The 20,778-nt window shown below is 43.3% G+C and overlaps 1 protein-coding gene across 17 annotated transcripts in view; it reads left to right on the top strand.

Moving 5' to 3' along the window:
• Positions 1–20,778, top strand: part of RAPGEF6 (Rap guanine nucleotide exchange factor 6) — a 205,622-nt gene that overhangs the window by 48,387 nt on the left and 136,457 nt on the right. For all 17 annotated transcript variants that reach the window (XM_059698295.1, XM_059698292.1, XM_059698290.1 and 14 more), the window contains one exon: positions 134–203. In XM_059698295.1, coding sequence (XP_059554278.1) covers positions 134–203 — 70 coding nt within the window. The remainder of the gene's footprint in view (positions 1–133; positions 204–20,778) is intronic.

Here is a 20,778-nt window from a genome sequence, read left to right as displayed (position 1 = left end):
ATTAATAAAAGTGATAGGATCAGAATTTCTTGATTAGCATTTAAGGGGCGGGGAGGTTTGGTTGGTTGTTTTCCTATATTGATATATTTTATTTGTAACCTTTGCTAAAGAAATTGTCTTTCTGTTTTTATAGTTTTGGTAAGCAGTTTGGAGGAAAAAGAGGATGTGATTGTCTTGTATTAGAGCCTTCAGAAATGATTGTGGTAAGAACTTTAAAGAATGCTGAATTGTTTTTTGATGTGCTTCAGTTTCAACTTTAAATGTAGTAGGCTTTTAAATACTCAAGGAGGTTCCATTACTATGACTTTTTAAATATTTTATTAAGTAGCATCAGAACCGTCTACCAAGTTTGATACATTTTTATCTACTTACATTTTTTTTTTGATCCTTGAGAGAATTTGAAATATGATACAATTCTATATAACAGGTTCCAAATTTGGTAATTTCTTTTACCACTTCTACCAGAAATTTTAAATAAAGGCTTTAAAAAGTGACCTTTAGATTTCAAGTATTTTCTCGTTCTTCTTCAATATACTTAATCTTTGAATATCTATGTCTGTGCCCTTAACTTGTAGGAAAGAGAAAGAAATGAAAGACAATTCTATTTAAGTAAAAAATGGTTTAGATCTTAATATTTTTACTTTAAAAATGTACTTAAAGAATAGTTCTTTACTTTTTTCTAAGAAAGCTGGGTAGTTGATGCAACTTGAGAAAACACCGACTTTTTTTTTTTTAAGCATTAGAAAAATCCAGAACACAGCTCCCTTTTACCTTGTTCTGAGATGACCTTACTAGAAAATAGCTTATACTGAATGGGCTCATTGTCCTATTTGCATCTCATGTAGATGATTATGTCATTTGATTTGATTTAAATTGTTGAGAAGTGAGGTTGAGTTCTTAATGAAGCTTTTTAATGCCAGGGCACTAAAAAAACTATGAACCATTTTTCTATTTTATAGGGTTGTAGTCAGAGTGACATGTTCAAGTAGTTTCTGTTTTCTCTTCCCCAACTGCATCATCTACATTATCAAGAGTTCAGTGTCCTATATTTTATTTATTTATTATTATTATTATTATTTTTTATTGATCTCAGAGAGGGTAGGAGAGATAGCAACATCAGTGATGAGAGAGAATCATTTATCAGCTGCCTCCTGCACACCCCGCACTGGGGATCGAGCCTGCAACCCAGGCATGTGCCCTGACCAGGAATCGAACCATGACCTCCTGGTTCATAGGTTGACACTCAACCAGTAAGCAATGCCAGCCGGGCCAGTGTCCTATGTATAATAATAAAAGCATAATATGCTAATTAGACCAGACAGCTGAATGGCCTTCCGATGTCCTTCCGGACGACCTTCTGGACAAAGCCGTGGCTGCGAGGGCCGAGGCAAGCCACCGGGGCTGTGAGGGCTGAACCCCTTGCATGAATTTCGTGTATTGGGCCTCTAGTATTTTATAAAAACAACAGAATCTTAAGATCTTAAAAGGCAAAGATTATGTCTTATTTTGTACTGGAGGCCTGGTGCATGAAATTTGTGCACGGGTACGGTCCCTAGGTCTGGCCTGCGATCAGGGCATCTTCCCCACAGTTGGCCCCGCCCCCCGCCACCACCCACCAGTTCCCCATTTGCTATCGGGTGATTGGTGCCTGATGGCCGGGGGAAGAGACAGAGAGGTAAACTGTTCCAGCTCACTTGCCAGCCCCGCCCCCACTGTTGGTGGCCGCCATCAGGCGATCGGAGCCTGCCAGCTGAGGAAAGGGACCAAGAGGTGGTCAGTGCACCTCATAGTGACTGGTCCAGTAGTCGTTCTGGTCGTTCTGCCATTAGGGTCAATTTGCTTATTACCCTTTTATTTATTATATAGGATTATTATATAGGAATAGTACTGCCTGCATAATAAGTATTCAGTGACTTGTGCTTGAATTCAAGTTTGTTCAAGGCTTGGACTATGTATTTTATGTTTATTTTCTTTTAAGTGTTGTTATAGATGGCATATTATAGCCTCAGAACTACCTTTTAAAACTAAATATATTGAGGAACATGGCAAGAAAACTACCTCAGGCACTTCTTGTTTTCTCATTTGTTTATCAGTTGTTGTACTTCCTCTCCCCCTCCCCCCCATACTTTATGGGGTAAGAGTAGTGCTTTTACTGCAGTGTTTACATTGTTGTGGTACAATACAATTAACATAAAATTTATCAGACTTAACCATTTTTAAGTGTACACTTCATTGTAATTATTAGTTTTCTTTTGAAATTAAAGGGAAAACTTATACTTTCCCCATCCCAAACTTGGAGTTAGCCTTTTCTCTAAGGAGAGAAACTGAGATGTGGTTGTTTTTATTGCTCTACGTGACTAATTGCTATTAGGGCTTCTCAGGGACAAGAGCTAGAAAATGTCTGAGTGTATGTATACACTACATATATATGTGTGTACATATGTCTATATTTGTTTTTTAATCTATAGATCTGTTTACACATAAGGCAGTTTACGAATAGCTTGTTCAGCCCTGGTTGGTGTTGTTTAGTGGATAGAGCATTGGCCCATGCCCCAAAGGGTCTCGGGTTCGATTTCTGGTGTAGGGCACATAGCTGGGTTGCAGGTTTGATCCCTGGCCCCAGTCAGGACATGTGAGGAAGGCAACCAATAGATGTGTCTCTAACATCAACATTTCTCTCTCCCTCCTCCCTCCCTCCCTTCCTCCCTCCTACTCTCTCAATGGAAAAAAATATCCTCGGGGTGAGGATTAAAAAAAAAAAAAAAAGAAGAGTTTCTTGCCTGAAACATTGTAGAAAGCACTATTAGCTAGAGTATTAACATACACATCTAATCTTCTAATCTAATAAAAGAAACATTCAAATTGACCATACCTTCGCTACGCCCTAAGCCATGCCCACAATCAGAGCAACTATATGCAAATTAACCCAACCAAGATGGCGGCCGGCAGCCACAGAGCTGGAGCAAGCAAGAGGCTTGGTTGCCCCGGCGATGGAGGAAGCCAAGCTTCCCACCTGCCCAGGCGGGCGGTGGCCTCCGCTAAAGGCAACAAAGTTTCAATTATAGAAGATAAATAAATCCCAGATACCTGCTTCCAGCCAGGCTCCACTGGGAGCTTGGGTGGCTGGGGGCCATGGCCAGCCTGCAAACAGCCATCAGCCACTCACCCAGGCTGGCCAGGCACCCCAGCGGGACCCCCACCCTGATCCGGGACACCCTTCAGGGCAAACCAGCCAGCCCCCACCCATGCACCAGGCATATAATAAAAGGGTAATATGCAAATTGACCCTAACAGCAGAACGACTGGGAATGACTGGTCACTATGACACACACTGACCACCAGGAGGCAGATGCTCAATTCAGGGGCTGCCCCCTGGTGGTCAGTGTGCTCCCACAGGGGGTTCTCTGCTCAGCCACAAGCCAGACTGACGGTTGCCAGCACAGCAGTGATGGCGGGAGCCTCTCCCGCCTCCTCAGCTGCGCTAAGGATGTCCGACTGCAGCTTAGACCTGCTCCCTGCTGGCAAGTGGATATCCCCTGAGGGCTCCTGGGCTGCCAGAGGGATGTCTGACTGCCAGCTCAGGCCCAATCCCCTGGGGGAGCGGACCTAAGCCAGCAGGTGGATATCCCCCGAGGGGTCCCAGACTGCGAGAGGGCACAGGCCAGACTGAGGGACCCCCCCCCCCCGAGTGCACAAATTTTTGTGCACCGAGCCTTTAGTCCTGTATAATAATCCTATTTATATAAAAGCCTAAGTGACCATCGCAACTGAACGGACAACCAAACAGGCTGCGTGGAGTGAACAGGTCGGCAGGAGGGTTAGTGAGGGCCAACCAAACGACTGAGCAGCAGGCTGCGTGGGGCAACCAGGCTGGCATAGGGGTTAGTGAGGGACGACCAAACAACTGAGCAGTGGGCAGCGTGGGGTGACCAGGCCAGCAGGGGGCTTAGTAAGGAATGACCAAATGACTGAGCAGCGGGCTGCATGGGGTTTCCAGGCCGGCAGGGGGGTGTAGTGAGGGATGACCAAACAACTGAACAGCAGGCCCTGTGTGGCTACCAGGCTGGCAGGGGCACCATGAGGGGTGACCAAGCCGGCAGGGGGGCATTGAAGGGCAATGAAATGACCAAACAGCAGGCTGCATGGGGCAATCAGACCAGCAGGGGGGGAAGTTAGGGGTAACCAGACCGGCAGGGGGTGGGCAGTGAGGGGGAACCAGGCCAGCAGAGGGGACAGTGAAGAGTGACTTGGCTGGTGGGCAGTTGGGGGCGACCAGGCCTGCAGAGGGGGCAGTAAAGGGTGACCAGGCTGGCAGGGGGGGAGTTGGGGTGACCAGGCAGGCAGGGGGGGGGCAGTTAGGGATGAGCAGGCCATCAGGGGGGGCAGTTAGACGTGATCAGGCAGGCAGCAGGTGAGCAGTTAGGAGCCAGTGATCCCTGATTGTGATAGGGATGTCCCAGATTGGAGAGGGTGCAGGGTGGTGCACGAATTTCGTGCAAAGGGCCTCTAGTAATCCTATATAATAAAAGGGTAATATACAAATTGACCCTAAGGGTAATATGTAGAATGACCACTGGACCAGTCACTATGAGGTATACTGACCACCTCTTGGTCCCTTCCCCTGTCCGTCAGGCACCGATCACCCGATGGTGAATGGGGAACTGGGGGTGGGTGGCGGTGGGGGACAGAGTTGGCTGCAGGCAGCTGGGGAAGATGGTCCTGATCACAGGCCAGGCCTAGGGACCAGAACCCACGCACGAATTTCGTGCCCTGGGCCTCTGGTATTTATATATTTTAAATGTACACTGTATTGAAATTTTTAAAATCATATGCCTTATAACCTACCTCTATATCAAAATACAAAGTATTTTCATCATCCACCCTATAAAGTAAGGAACTATTCCAAGAATTAGAGAGGCCAGGCAAAAGTACAGAGGAGCCAGATTGAAGGGATTTACATTGACCAAATCTGGAACAATTCGATGTAATGTAAATGAAAAAAATCATAGTAATAGATAGTACCCCCATGTATAATATTAAAATTTATAACTTCTAATAAGGAAGGAAAAGAAGGAGAGAGAGGGAGAAAGGGAGGAATGAAGGTAGGAAAAGGGTAAGGTTTTCCTAAAAGTCCAATGCCAACTAATAAATATGGAACAAAAGATTAAGCTAGAAAATCATTAATGAATGGTAAAACTTATGGCTCATGTTTAATAAGAAACAGAACACTTACATAGTCTCAGAGTTATCTCTCCACAAACCACTTAAAAAGGGAAAAATTATCAAGTTTTTGATGGGGAAACGTAAGGGATACCACTGTAACAAAAATCATCCCTACCACTATGAACATGGATACAATTTTTTTTTTTTATTGCTTAAAGTATTACAAAGGGTATTACATATGTGTCCATTCCCTCCCCCCCCCGCCCTAGACAGTCCCCTAGCCTCCCCTATCCCCCAGTGTCTTATGTCCATTGGTTATGCTTATATGCATGCATACAAGTCCTTTAGTTGATCTCTTACCCCCCTACCTCCTGCCCCCCAACCCTCCCCGGCCTTCCCACTGCAGTTTGACAATCTGTTTGAGGCAGCTCTGCCTCTGTATCTATTATTGTTCAAAAGTTTATAATGGTCTCTATTATCCATGAATGAGTGAGATCATGTGGTATTTTTCCTTCATTGACTGGCTTATTTCACTTAGCATAATGCTCTCCAGTTCCATCCATGACGTTGCAAATGGTAAGAGTTCCTTCCTTTTTAGAGCAGCATAGTATCCCATCATGTAGATGTACCACAGTTTTCTAATCCATTCATCTACTGATGGGCACTTAGGCTGTTTCCAGATCTTAGCTATGGTGAATTGTGCTGCTATGAACATAGGGGTGCATATATCCTTTCTGATTGGTGTTTCTGGTTTCTTGGGATATATTCCTAGAAGTGGGATCACAGGGTCAAATGGGAGTTCCATTTTCAGTTTTTTAAGGAAACTCCATACTGTCGTCCATAGTGGCTGCACCAGTCTGCATTCCCACCAGCAGTGCACAAGTGTTCCTTTTTCTCCACATCCTCTCCAGCACTTGTCGTTTGTTGATTTGTTGATGATAGCCAGTCTGACAGGTGTGAGATGGTACCTCATTGTTGTTTTGATTTGCATCTCTCGGATGATTAGTGACTTTGAGCATGTTTTCATATGTCTCTTGGCTTTCTGAATGTCCTCTTTTGAAAGGTGTCTATTTAGGTCCTTTGCCCATTTTTTGATTGGATTGTTTATCTTCCTTTTGTTAAGTTGTATGAGTTCCCTATAAATTTTGGAGATTAGGCCCTTATCAGATATGACATTGGCAAATATGTTTTCCCACACAGTGGGTTTTCTCGTTGTTTTGTTGATGGTTTCTTTTGCTGTGCAGAAGCTTTTTATTTTGATGTAGTCCCATTTGTTCATTTTTTCTTTAGTTTCAAGTGCCCTAGGAGCTGTATCAGTGAAGAAATTGCTTCGGCATATGTCTGAGATTTTGTTGCCTTTGGATTCTTCTAGAATTTTTATGGTTTCCTGTCGTACATTTAAGTCCTTTATCCATTTTGAGTTTATTTTTGTGTATGGTGTAAGTTGGTGGTCTAGTTTCATTTTCTTGCATATATCCGTCCAATTTTCCCAACACCATTTATTGAAGAGACTATCTTGGCTCCATTGTATGTTCTTGCCTCCTTTGTCAAATATTAATTGAGCATATTGGTTCGGGCCGATTTCTGGGCTCTCTATTCTATTCCATTGATCTATATGCCTATTCTTGTGCCAGTACCAGGCAGTTTTGAGAACAGTGGCTTTGTAATACAACTTGATATCTGGGATTGAGATCCCACCTACTTTGTTCTTTTTCAGGATTGCTGCAGCTATTCGGGGTCTTTTTTTATTCCAGATGAATTTTTGGAGAGTTCGTTCTAGATCTCTGAAGTATGCCGTTGGTATTTTAATGGGAAGTGCGTTGAATTTATAGATTGCTTTGGGTAGTATGGACATTTTAATGATGTTGATTCTACCAATCCATGAACACAGTATGTTCTTCCATCTGTTTATGTCTTCCTCTATATCTTTTTTCAACGTCTTGTAGTTTTCTGAGTAGAGGTCTTTTACCTCTTTAGTTAAGTTTATTCCTAGGTAGCTTAATTTTTTTTGGTGCAATGGTAAACAGGATTGTTTTTATAATCTCTCTTTCTGAAAGTTCACTATTGGTGTATAGAAATGCCTCAGATTTCTTGGGGTTAATTTTGTGTCCTGCTACATTGCCAAATTCATGTATTAAGTCTAGTAGCTTTTTGATGGAGTCTCTAGGGTTTTGTATGTATAATATCATGTCGTCTGCAAATAAGGACAGTTTTACTTCCTCTTTTCCAATTTGGATGCCTTTTATTTCTTCTTCTTGCCGAATTGCAGTGGCTAACACTTCCAGTACTATGTTAAACAGGAGTGGTGAGAGGGGGCATCCCTGTCTTGTTCCTGTTCTTAGGGGAAATGGTGTTAGTTTTTGTCCATTGAGTATGATGTTGGCTGTGGGCCTGTCATATATGGCTTTTATTATGTTGAGGTATGATCCTTCTACTCCCACCTTACTGAGAGTTTTTATCAAAAATGGGTGTTGAATTTTGTCAAATGCTTTTTCTGCATCAATTGATATGACCATGTGGTTTTTTTCTTTCAACTTGTTTATGTGATGTATCACGTTTATTGATTTGCGGATATTGTACCATCCTTGCATCCCTGGGATAAATCCTACCTGGTCATGGTGTATGATCTTTCTGATGTACTGCTGGATCCGATTTGCTAAGATTTTGTTGAGGATTTTGGCATCGATGTTCATGAGGGATATTGGCCTGTAATTCTCTTTCATTGTGTTGTTTTTACCTGGTTTTGGTATTAGGGTGATGCTGGCTTCATAGAATGAGCTTGGAAGTGTTCCTTCCTCTTGAATTTTTTGTAGTAGTCTGAGGAGGATAGGTTTTAGTTCTTCCTTGAATGTTTGGTAAAACTCCCCTGTGAAGCCGTCTGGTCCTGGGCTTTTGTTTGATGGAAGCTTTTTGATGACTGCTTCAATTTCTTCCATAGTTATTGGCCTGTTGAGATTTTTAGATTCCTCCTGATTGAGTTTTGGAATGTTGTATTTTTCTAGGAATTTGTCCATTTCCTCCATGTTGTCTGGTTTGTTGGAGTAGAGCTGTCCATAGTATTTTTTAACAATCATTTGTATTTCTGTGGGGTCTGTTGTTATTTCGCCTCTATCGTTTCTGATTTTGTTTATTTGGGTCCTCTCTCTTTGCTTCTTGGTGAGTCTGGCTAGAGGTTTGTCAATCTTGTTTATCCTTTCAAAGAACCAGCTCTTGGTTTCATTGATTTTCTGTATTGTTTTTTTGGTCTCTATGTCATTTATTTCTGCTCTAATCTTTATTATCTCCTTCCTTCTGCTCACTCTGGGGTTTTCTTGTTGCTGTCTTTCTAATTCTTTGAGTTGTAGAGTTAGCTGATTTACTACCATTTTTTCTTGTTTTTTGAGATAGGCCTGTAGAGCTATAAACTTCCCTCTCAGGACTGCTTTCATTGTGTCCCATAGGTTTTGGATTGTTGTGTTTTCATTGTCATTAGTTTCCAGGATGTTTCTAATTTCTTCTTTGATCTCATTGGTAACCCAATCAATATTTAATAGCATGCTATTCAGCTATGGATACAAATTGATATCATACTACTACTGATATGATTCACTGAGAAAGACTAAAATCATATCTGATATATTCCTGCCAGAAGTACATACCTGGATCTAATTGTTTGGAAATCTCAGACAAATCAAATTAAAGACATTCTACAAATTGACTGGTCTATACTCTTAAACTATCCCGATGTCAAGAAACAGATGAAGGAGGAGTTCCAGATTAAAGGAGAAAAGAGACACAAGTAAATGCAATGCTTGATTTTATACTAAATATTGAAGGGAGGGCAGGGCATAGGTATAAGTGTTGTTGGTACAGTTGATCTTCAGATTATTAGATTTCCTGATTTTGATAACTGTACTGGGGTTTTGTAAGACAAAGTCTTTGTTCTTAGGAAATACATGTTGACATATTTGGGATCAAGAAGCACTCTCTATTCAATTTATACTCTAATGTTTTAGGAAAAAAATATGCAGATATATACATAAAAATTTTTAAATCACCAAAAAATTACGTTAACTATGTATACTTGTATATATATTTATGGTTGGTGATTTTTAATTCCAAGACCACATTTTATTGATGATCAGCATGGTTTAAAATGCTTTATGAGTTACGGGGGAAAATAATCCAAAATAATTTCAAGATTTTTATTTCTGAGATTTCTGAAGGATTTAATTGTCATTTCATCATATTGATGAATCTTGTTGTTTTTCTTCAGTTATTCACTACTATAATATCTTTTGAAAAATGTATTGAACATTTTGAACCAGTACAAATCTTTGGTATATCTGGTGTATTTTTAGATGAAATTATTTAGAACTCATAAAAATGCTTGGTCTGAGTGTAAATATGTTTAAAAGCACATGTAAGTACTGTCATGATTTTATGATGTATATATTTGTACAAATTTGAATAATTTTACAGGTACTTGGGAATACCTGTTATGAACACCCTCCTGATTACATGAAATGTTAGTCATCTTAATCTAGCATGTTATATGGAAATCTTGTTTTAACTTATGCATATTCTCATATGCTTTATGGGGGACTTGTTTTTTCTTATTCCTTACATCTCTTGCCCATTTTTCTACTTGGATTATTTTTTATTTGTTCATTACATTATGAGCTTTACATTAGTAAGTTAATGAGCTTTTTTATTTATAAGAGGTTATAAATTTATCATTTGTAAACTTTATATCTAACGTGAATTTTTGTGATTTATTTATTTTGCTCTACTTTATTTCCTTTTATGTTATGACCTTTTGGTTTGGAGTCATGCTTATTAGAAAGACCTTCCCCAAGACAATTTCATTGATCTTTTAACTGGCATTGCTTTATAGAAGTTTATTAGTTCATTATTTTAACTTTTACATCTGACTTTGCTAGGTAGTCAGAGAAAATAGTAACAACTTTACCTGTCTTTCTTTTTTTTATTATATATTTACTAGAGGCCCGGTGCACAAAAATTTGTGCACTCGGGGGGGGAGGGGGGCTCCCTCAGCCAGGCCTGTGCCCTCTCGCAGTCTGGGACCCCTCGGGAGATAACGACCTGCTGGCTTAGGCCTGCTCCCGGGTGGCAGAGGGCAGGCCCAATCCCTAGGTGCAGCCCCTGGTCGGGCTCAGAGCAGGGCCGATCGGGGAGTTGGGGCGCCGTCCCCTGTCACACTCAAGGCAGGGTTGATGGGGAGGTTGTGGAGCAACCCCCGTCACACACAGAGCAGGGCCAATCAGGGGGTTGGGGTGCTGCCCTCTATCACCCACAGAGCAGGGCTGATCAGGGGGTTGGGGCGCCGCCACTCTCACACTCAGGGCAGGGCTGATGGGGAGGTTATGGCTCTACCCCGTCACACACAGAGCAGGGCCCGTGGGGGGGGGGGAGCTCCCCCCTATCAGGCACAGAGCAGGGCTGATCAGGGGGTTGGGGCGCCGCCCCCTGTCACACACAGAGCCGCAGGGCGATCAGGGGGTGTGGGCGCTGCCCCCTGTCACACTGATCCCGGTGCCGGGAGGCATATTACCCTTTTACTATATAGGGTAGAGGCCTGGTGCACGGGTGGGTGCTGGCTGGTTTGCCCTGAAGGGTGTCCTGGATCAGGGTGGGGTCCCCACTGGGGTGCCTGGCCAGTCTGGGTGAGGGGCTGAGGGCTGTTTTCAGGCTGGGAGTGACTGAAGTTCCCAAACGCTCCTTTTTTCCTTTTTTTTTTTTTTTTTTTTTATTCTGGGCCAGCTTTACCTTGAGGCTTGGCTCCAGCTCTTAGGCCTCCAGCTGAAAGGAGGTTTCTGGCCTTTGCTTACAATGTTGCCAATCTGCTGGCTGAAGTTGGGCGTATTTGTTACAATGTTTCTTAAACTGCCCGCTCAGAGGCCTGCAGCCGCAGGCGGGGAACGTTGGAAACCAACGATTCTCTGTCACTGAGGCAACCAAGCCTCATGTTAGTTTCAAGCTGCCTGGCTGCCGGCCGCCATCTTGGCTGACAGTTAATTTGCATATCTCGCTGATTAGCCAATGAAAAGGGTATCTGTCGTACGCCAATTACCATGTTTCTCTTTTATTAGATAGGATTTTATTGATTAAGGTATTACAAATGTGTCCTAATCCCCCCATTGTCCCCTCATCCCCCCAGTCCTGCCCTCACCCTCACCCCCTATTGTCTGCGTCCATTGTTTATGCTTATATGCATGCATACAAGTCCTTTGGTTGATCTTCCTTACCACCACCCTCCCTTACCTTCCCTCTGAGGTTTGAACATCTGATCGATGCTTCTCTGTCTCTAGATTTGTTTTTGTTCATCAGTTTATGTTGTTCATTATAATCTACAATGTGATATTTATCTTTCTCTGACTGACTTATTTCACTTAGCATAATGCTCTCCACCTCCATCCATGCTGTTGCAAATGGTAAGAGTTCCTTTTTACTGTGCCAAAGTTTTTTAATCCACTCATCTGCTGATGGGCACTTAGGCTAATTCCAAATTTTAGCTATTGTAAATTGTGATGCTATGAATATAGGGGTGCATGTATCCTTTCTGATTGGTGTTTCTCGTTTCTTGGGATATATTCCCAGAAGTGGGATCACTGGGTCAAATGGAAGTATTCGAAAATAATCTACACTAATAAAAGAGAAAAATGGTAATTGGTGTACGGCGATACCCTTTTCATTGGCTAATCAGGGCTATATGCAAATTAACTGCCAACTAAGATCGGCAGTTAACTGCCAACAAGATGGCGGTTAATTTGCATATGTAGGCACAATGCAGGGAGGCGAAAGGGAAAGCAGGAAGAAGCCCCCTGCCACTGACAGTGATTGGAAACCCAGGAGGGAGCTAAGAGCTGGGGGGCAGGGCAAAGGCGGCCCTGGGGCCGCCTTTGCCCTGCCCCCCAGCCATGATTGGAGAATCAGGTGCCTTTTCCGCCCTGGCCAGTGATAGCAGGAAGTAGGGGTGGAGCCAGCGATGGGAGCTGGGCACGGTCGAAGCTGGCAGTCCCAGGAGCTAGGGGTCCCTTGCCTGGGCCTAAAGCGGAGCCCGCAATCTCGGGGCCGCTGCAGCTGTGGGTCCCTGCTGCCCGGGCCGGACGCCTAGGCCAGAGGCGTTAGGCCTGGGCAGGGGTGGAGCCTGCAACCGCGGGGAGCTGGGGGTCCCCTGCCCAGGCCTGACACCTCTGCCGGAGGCCTCAGGCCTGGTCAAGGGGCCGATCCGGTGATTGGTGATCGGAGGGTGATGAGGGTCAACTCCTCTGGTCGAGGCATCAGGCCTGGGCGGGGGCCAGAGCCAGTGATCGGGGGGAGATGGGGGTCCCCTGTCCAAGCCTGACACCTCTGGCGGAGGCGTCAGGCCTGGGCAAGGGGCCGATCAGGCGATCGGAGGGTGATGGGGGTCTACGCCTCTGGCGGAGGCATCAGGCCTGGGCAAGGGGCAGAGCCAGCAATCGGAGGGGTCTGGGGGTCCCCTGCCCAGGCCTGACGCCTGGGCCAGAGGCATCAGGCCTGGGCTGGGGGCAGAACCAGTGATGGGGGGAAATGAGGGTCCCCTGCCCAGGCCTGACGCCTCTGGCCCAGGCGTCAGGCTGGGCAAGGGGCTGATCCTGCGATTGGAAGGTGATGGGGGTCAACACCTGAGGGCTCCCAGTATGTGACAGGGGGCAGGCTGGACTGAGGGACACTCCCCCACACACACCCAGTGCACGAATTTCGTGCACCGGGCCCCTAGTTGTAAATAAAAGAGAAACCACTAATTCCTAGCATGTGATCTCTCACACTCCCATCTCTACTCCTAACTCTCAGCAAGGCTCCGTGATGAGCAAAGGCTAACTAAGCAGAACTGCACAAAACAGAAGATGAAAGCTAGCAAATAGATTTCAAGTTGACCTGCACTGCCAGAAAGACTGACTATCTCATTAAGTTTAAAATTAAATGTGTGTGTGCATGTGTAGAGAAGTTATTTCAAATTATGAGTAATTTGCAGAAGTATTCTAAGTGCATATAGATTCAGGGTTAAGACAAAAGATAAAAGGGAAAAAGTGTATTTTGGCAGTGAAGTGCTGAAGAAGAAAAGTACATGGGGAAGTTTTAGGGATAGTCTCAGAGTTATGGGGATAATCTCAGAATTCTGGCTCAAGACACTTGGGTCAAAAACAAAGTTTTAGGGATAGTCTCACTACAAAACAAAGTGAACACAAAATCAAGGTCTTTACCCCTCCCACCAGCTAAACAGGAAAAATGTATTCTAAAATACCTGGACTTCAAAATATTTGACAAAGGAGGGAACCTATTAAACTAGGAATTTTATAAAAACATCCTAGTACCACAAAATGGTAAAAGGGAAAATTAATAAATCCATATATAGCTGTTACAAAAATATAAGAAAATGATATTAATTACATATCAACTGTGGGAAATTCCTCCCCACCCCCAGAAAAATAACCACGAAGATGAAAACTGTGATGACACTCCAGACAGAGCAACATATATTCAGTCAAGCATTTGAGGATATTAAAAAATCATGTAGAATCAGAAATTTTAAAACCAAGCAAAGAAAGTGGGCAAAAAGAAAATGGAGTAAAAAGAGCATGACTATAATAAAGAAATGGAATACAAAAAAAAAATTATATTAGAAACAAATAAATTACAAGGTGCCCCAGGGAGAGTCTATTCAAATGAAAATTTAATAAGGTACATTAAAAGGCAGGGAAAGAACCAAGTGAATAAAATTGTACAAAGAATGAAGTAAAAAGTGTTAGATACACTGTATTATATTCTTGAAAGATACTGAGAGATACCTTAAACATTCTCACCACAAAATTGAAATGGTGATTATGTGACATGATTGTGGTGTTAGCTAAATATATGATGGTAATTGTTTTGCATATATAAACATGTCAAATCACATCATCTTAAATTTATACAATATTATACATCTGTCACTTATATCGCAAAGCTGGAAAAAAACAAGTATTAGACAAAATAGTGGAAATTCAAACTGTTAGATTTCAAAGATAAAAAAATCCTCATTGTTTCTAGGCCAAATGTTATATAACTTCCAAAGGCAAAAGAATTAAAATTCGACATTTTTAAAATCCACTTAGGTAACCAAAGCTCGGCAACAATGGAGCAGCCTTTAAAAAACAACAAAAACAAAATGTGACTCAAGGATTTTTGTATCCAGCCAAAGCTTTTCAGATATGTAGGTTATGGAAAAGTAGCTTTCAGCATATAAGAACTTAGGAAATAATGCACCCATAAGCTATTTTTAAGGAATCTACCAGAGGATGTTTTATCCAACTAAGAAATAAGTGGGAAAACCTTAGCAAAAGAAGTGATGATGAGCACTTAAAATATATAAACCTGCTAAAAGACTAAAAATAAGATAGGGAGGAATGTGAGGGAAAGACTGTTGTACATGTTACATGTTGTGATAAAGTAGAAATAAGACAACTAAAAAAGGGAGGAAAAGGAGTGAAATAGGAAAAAAGAATTTTCATTGAATATTTTGTGCATTGCATAAACAATAGGTGAAAGAGTTGAAATGCCAGGAAAAGCAGCTAAATTAGAGAATATCAGGTCTGGGATTTGATTTTCCTGTATTTACAACCTGTTTATTATTTCATTAGTGACCCGGTGCAGGGATTCGTGCACATTGAAAGGAAATTAATTAGGTGGTGGCCAGCGGGGCGGGACTGGGTGAGACGGGCTGGACATGACCTGGAGCCAAGCTCCTGGGGTCTCTCCCCAGAGTCTACAGAGTGAGTGGGGTCCCTTGGCTTGGCCTGCAGGGATCAGGCCCAAACTGGCCCTCCGACATCCCCCAAGGGCTCCTGGAATGCGAGAAGGCACTCTGCAAAGTTGCTGTCATACAGGGTATGGAACACAAACACAAGTGTGCAGTAAACCAGATTCAGGGCCAACAGTGTCCCAGCAACAACAACTCACAGCCGAAGGTGGAATTGCATGGCCCTGCAAGGAATCGGCTCCCTCCTCTCTGGTTTCGGGGTGCATCACCCGAGAACTGCCACTGCCAAGTCACTGTAGCTTCGCAGCTCCTGCGTTAAGTGTCTGCCCCCTAGTGATCAGTGTGCATCATAGCAACTGGTCGGATGGTGGGAGGGACACTTAGTGTATTAGCCATTTATATATAGAGATGGGTTTCTGGCTCAAGACACTTGGGTCAGAAACAAAAGACTTTATGACTCATGGTGTAACAAACAGAATAGTGATTGGCATATTTCTATAGGTTCCCTTTGTTCCCCAAGTCCCATGGCGTTAATGCTGGATGGCCCACATGGATGCCAAACACATAGTAGGTTTGCATTGCAGCTAAGAAACACTGAGCTTGAGGAATATACTGGTTTTATAGTAGGCAAGCCTGCTCTTACTCCAGCTGGAAATATTACCTTATCCTTCAGGATTGCTTGCTGCAACACAACTCTGAGAAATGGTTAAGTGAATGAGCAGTTAGGATTTAGTATTTTTGGCACACCTAGCAAAATGTGTAGAAGCACAAGAAAGACTGTCTTTCCCAACAGATAGTAAAAGGGTAATAAGAAAACAGGCATTGGCAATGGTATAGAGCAGTGCTTTTCAACCGTGTGCCACAAGAATTTGTAAAATATGCAGTACCTGACTATTTAGTCAGTGGCACTAACTTCTTTTCCCTTAGATTGTAAAAATGAAAAAAATTTACAAGAGCCAACACAAGTGCTTTGTGTTGAACCATAAATATATAGGTTATATAATAGAGTTACATCTTATTGGTCATGTCGTAAAATAAGGTTGTGTCTGATTGGTTGTTAGTACCAGAAATCCTTACATACAAGTATAGGCACCTGATGTTTTTAAAAAGTCACTTTGGAGCCAAAAGGGTAAGAGCTATTATTATTATTATTATTATTATTATTATTATTATTATTACCTTATATAATAAAAGGCTAATATGCAAATTGTCCCCTCCACCAGGAGTTCGACCAGGGGGCAGGGCTGCCAACCGCCCGTGGCCCCTCCCCTAGGCCAGCCGGACCCTATCCATGCATGAATTCGTGCACCAGGCCTCTAGTTATATAAATAAAAATTAGACCTATTTTTTGTTAGATTGGCAAAAGATATATTTTTTGATGTGCTACAGAATTTTAGTAATTAGTTTATGTGTGCCATGATATGAAAAAGGTTGAGAATCTGGTATAGAGAAATTAAAGCACTCATACGTTGCTGGTGGAAATATAAAATGGTAAGGCTACTTTGGAAAACAATTTGGTAGTTCCTCAAACACTTAAAAATAGCGTTGCCAGGTGACCCAGAGGAGGCGCAGTGCGGAAAATACAAAATTGCGGAGGTATGTGCGGAGTGGGCTGGTAGCTGAGGGCGCAGTTGTCGTTTTCAATGAGGAGGGAGTCTCAGATTCTGAGCTCCAGTTCTGGGCAAGTCTCTGGGGACCCAGACTCAAACGGGAGAAGCGGGACTGTCTGGCATCGATCAGAACGCGAGGGAGCTTTATCTCCGAGGTTTGCAGCGGTTGCTGGGACTCTGAGAGGCAGAGCCTCTGGGGACGGGACTGAGAGCAGCCATAACTGCTCCCTCCACCTGCTCTGTTGATCCCATGCTACCCTCCCTGCCCAAGCCCTGCGCAGAGCCATTTGCCAGATAGCCTCAGGCAAAGGCTAGATTAGCACCTCCCTAGAGGACAGTTTTCCCACTGCAGACACAGCTGATTCTCACAGCCAGTTGGCCTGGAGGTCAAATCCCCCTAGTATTAACTACAACAATCAAGGCTTAACTACAACAAGACTGTGCACAAAGACCACTAGGGGGTGCACCAAGAAAGCATAAAAAATGCGGAGACAAAGAAACAGGACAAAACTGTCAATGGAGGATATTGAGTTCAGAACCACACTTTTAAGGTCTCTCAAGAACTGTCTAGAAGCCGCCAATAAAGTTATTGAGATCCTCAAGAAATCTAATGAGACCCTCGATGTTGTGATAAAGAACCAACTAGAAATTAAGCATACACGGACTGAAATAACGAATATTATACAGACTCCCAACAGCAGACCAGAGGAGCACAAGAATCAAGGCAAAGATTTGAAATGCGAAGAAGCAAAAAACACCCAACCAGAAAAGCAAAATGAAAAAAGAATCCGAAAATACGAAGATAGTGTAAGGAGCCTCTGGGACAGCTTCAAGCATACCAACATCAGAATTATAGGGGTGCCAGAAGATGAGAGAGACCAAGATATTGAAAACATATTTGAAGAACCAATGACAGAAAACTTCCCCCACCTGGTGAAAGAAATAGACTTACAGGTCCAGGAAGCGCAGAGAACCCCAAACAAAAGGAGTCCAAAGAGGACCACACCAAGACACATCATAATTAAAATGCCAAGAGCAAAAGACAAAGAGAGAATCTTAAAAGCAGCAAGAGAAAGAAACTCAGTTACCTACAAGGGAATACCCATACGACTGTCAGCTGATTTCTCAACAGAAACTTTGCAGGCCAGAAGGGAGTGGCAAGAAATATTCAAAGTGATGAATAGCAAGAACCTACAACCAAGATTACTTTATCCAGCAAAGCTATCATTCAGAATTGAAGGTCAGATAAAGAGCTTCACAGATAAGGAAAAGCTGAAGGAGTTCATCACCACCAAACCAGTATTATATGAAATGCTGAAAGGTATCCTTTAAGAAGAGGAAGAAGAAGAAAAAGGTAAAGATACTAATTATGAACAACAAATACGCATCTATCAAGAAGTGAATCTAAGAATCAAGTGAATAAATAATCTGATGAACAGAATGAACTGGTGATTATAATAGAATCGGGGACATAGAAAGGGAATGGACTCACTATTCTTGGTGGGAAATGGGGTGTGGGAGATGCGGGAAGAGACTGGACAAAAATTGTGCACCTATGGATGAGGACAGTGGGGGGGTAAGGGCAGAGGGTGGGGTGGGAACTGGGTGGAGGGGCGCTATGGGGGGGAAAAAAGAGGAACAAATGTAATAATCTGAACAATAAAGATTTACTAAAAAGGAAAAAGAAAGAAAATGTTGCTAAAAGTTTATCAAAAACTTTTTTCTGCATTTTTCACATTGATCTATGCCCCTTTCCTCCTTTGTCTCAATATAATTTACATTAATAGATTTTCTACTATTAACAACCCTTGCATTCCCAATAAATGCTTGACTTGAGCTATTTATCTTTTGTTTTGTTTTGTTTTGTTTTGCATTTCTGGGCCCAATTTGAAAATGGAGTCTAGGATTCTTACATTCATTATTTCTTATTGAGATGTGAGCGTATGCTTTTAATTCCTAGTTCTCTTTTGTTATATTTTTGTATCAGGATGCTGTGAGCCTTAATACTTGGGGACTGTTGCCCTTTTTTTCTGCATTTGGTGTAAGATTGGTTTTGTGTCATTTTTTTAACCTGGAACTGCCGGGAGCCGGTCCATCCTTGCTGTTTCAAGGGACCTGGCATATATGGCATACGGTTCTTAATATGTTTGCTCACCTTCTTGGCGCTGTGTTTTAACCAAAGTCACCTCTCCGAGAAAGGTTGAATCCCCAGGTAGGGATTTTCCCCTGAAGTTAGGGAGGGAATAAAACCCCTCAACTAAGTGCCAGGCGGGTAATTAATCCCTTTAACTACGAACAATCATGCTTAAACTACATAATCTTTTCTCCCTGGAATGGAGATAAGAAATGCCCTAACCTTTGTAATAGAGATTGATAGGATTGAATCAACTGGTATAAATACAGTTGTAACAAGACAGAAAGACTCAGAACTCAGGAGACAGAATTCAGAAGACAGAACCTACACGGAGCCTAGAGACAGAAGAACTTCGCTGGCGAGAGCATGCCAGAGGATCCTGGAGAGGGACTGGCCTCGGAGCCTAGAGACAGAGCCAGCGGGAGAACATGGCAAGGGATCCTGGACTGAACCTGACTACAGAGATTGGCAGGAGAACCTGACTGGAACCTGGACACTGAACCTGACTGGAGAGCCTGGACAGAACCTGGCTGGAGAACCTAGCGAGGGAACATGGCTACAGAACCTCGCTGGAGATCCGAAGCAGAACCTCTCTGGAGATCCGGGCTAGAGATCCTGGCTAGGTTGCTGATCAACTGAACACTGTCCCCGTGTCATTCCTTCTTCGCCGACTCCGTCTACACCTTTGGGGACCCCTGGACCTGCTGGGGTTGGACCCCGGCATATGGCGCCCGAACAGGGACCCCTAGGTAAGCACCCCGCACTCGGGACGGATAGGACTCCACCATAGGAAAAGGGTGGATAGTCTTCGCCGACTCCGTCCACACCTTTGGGAACACCTGGAAAAGGATTCCCCTAGGTAAGCCCCCCCCCCCCCATTGAGAACCCCCACACTCGGGACGGATAGGACTCCACCATAGGAAAAGGGTGGATAGTCTTCGCCGACTCTGTCCACACCTTTGGGAACACCTGGAAAAGGATTCCCCTAGGTAAGCCCCCCCCCGCATTGAGAACCCCCACACTCGGGACGGATAGGACTCCACCAGGGTGCTACAGACCCCCCTATAGAGGATAAGTAGGGTAAGAAGGTGGATAGTACAGAACTTAGATTGAGAAGATGTGCCATACTGAGTCCAAAGAAAGAAGACTCTGTATTGATTCTTAGATTGAGAAGATGTGCCATACTGAGTCCAAAGAAAGAAGACTCTGTATTGATCTTTAGATTAAGAAGATGTGCCATACTGAGTCTAAAGAAAAAAGACTCCGTATTGATCTTTTAACATATATGCTTGTTAGCAGAGGAATTAAGGTTACTCCCAGTCAGACAGAACATTTTATACAAGAAATACGTCCATGCTTTTCTGAGGAAGGAAAGGTGCCGGAAAGGTAAATGTAGAGGCATGGGAGAAGGTAGGCCCAAGGAGCCTTATCCTTAACCCTACTGCAGCCTTTCCACCCCGGGAAAGTGCAGGATTGGCAAGCTCTCCCTGGGGTGATAGATCAGGACTCAGGTAATAGGAGAAAGCGCCAATCCTACTCTTAAAATGGATACAAGAGAGCGTTTGAGGTTTTTCTTTTTAATGCCTGCTTTTAAAAAATAAAAAAGGGGGAATTTGCCGGGAGCCGGTCCATCCTTGCTGTTTCAAGGGACCTGGCATATATGGCATACGGTTCTTAATATGTTTGCTCACCTTCTTGGCGCTGTGTTTTAACCAAAGTCACCTCTCCGAGAAAGGTTGAATCCCCAGGTAGGGATTTTCCCCTGAAGTTAGGGAGGGAATAAAACCCCTCAACTAAGTGCCAGGCGGGTAATTAATCCCTTTAACTACGAACAATCATGCTTAAACTACATAATCTTTTCTCCCTGGAATGGAGATAAGAAACGCCCTAACCTTTGTAATAGAGATTGATAGGATTGAATCAACTGGTATAAATACAGTTGTAACAAGACAGAAACTCTCAGAACTCAGGAGACAGAATTCAGAAGACAGAACCTACACGGAGCCTAGAGACAGAAGAACTTCACTGGAGAGAGCATGCCGGAGGATCCTGGAGAGGGACTGGCCTCAGAGCCTAGAGACAGAGCCTAGCGGGAGAACATGGCAAGG

The sequence above is a fragment of the Myotis daubentonii genome, chromosome 5 (genome assembly GCF_963259705.1).
Source record: "Myotis daubentonii chromosome 5, mMyoDau2.1, whole genome shotgun sequence".
Lineage (NCBI taxonomy): Eukaryota > Metazoa > Chordata > Mammalia > Chiroptera > Vespertilionidae > Myotis > Myotis daubentonii.
Note: the sequence above shows the minus strand (reverse complement) of the source record. Positions and strands in the feature narration are given on the sequence as shown.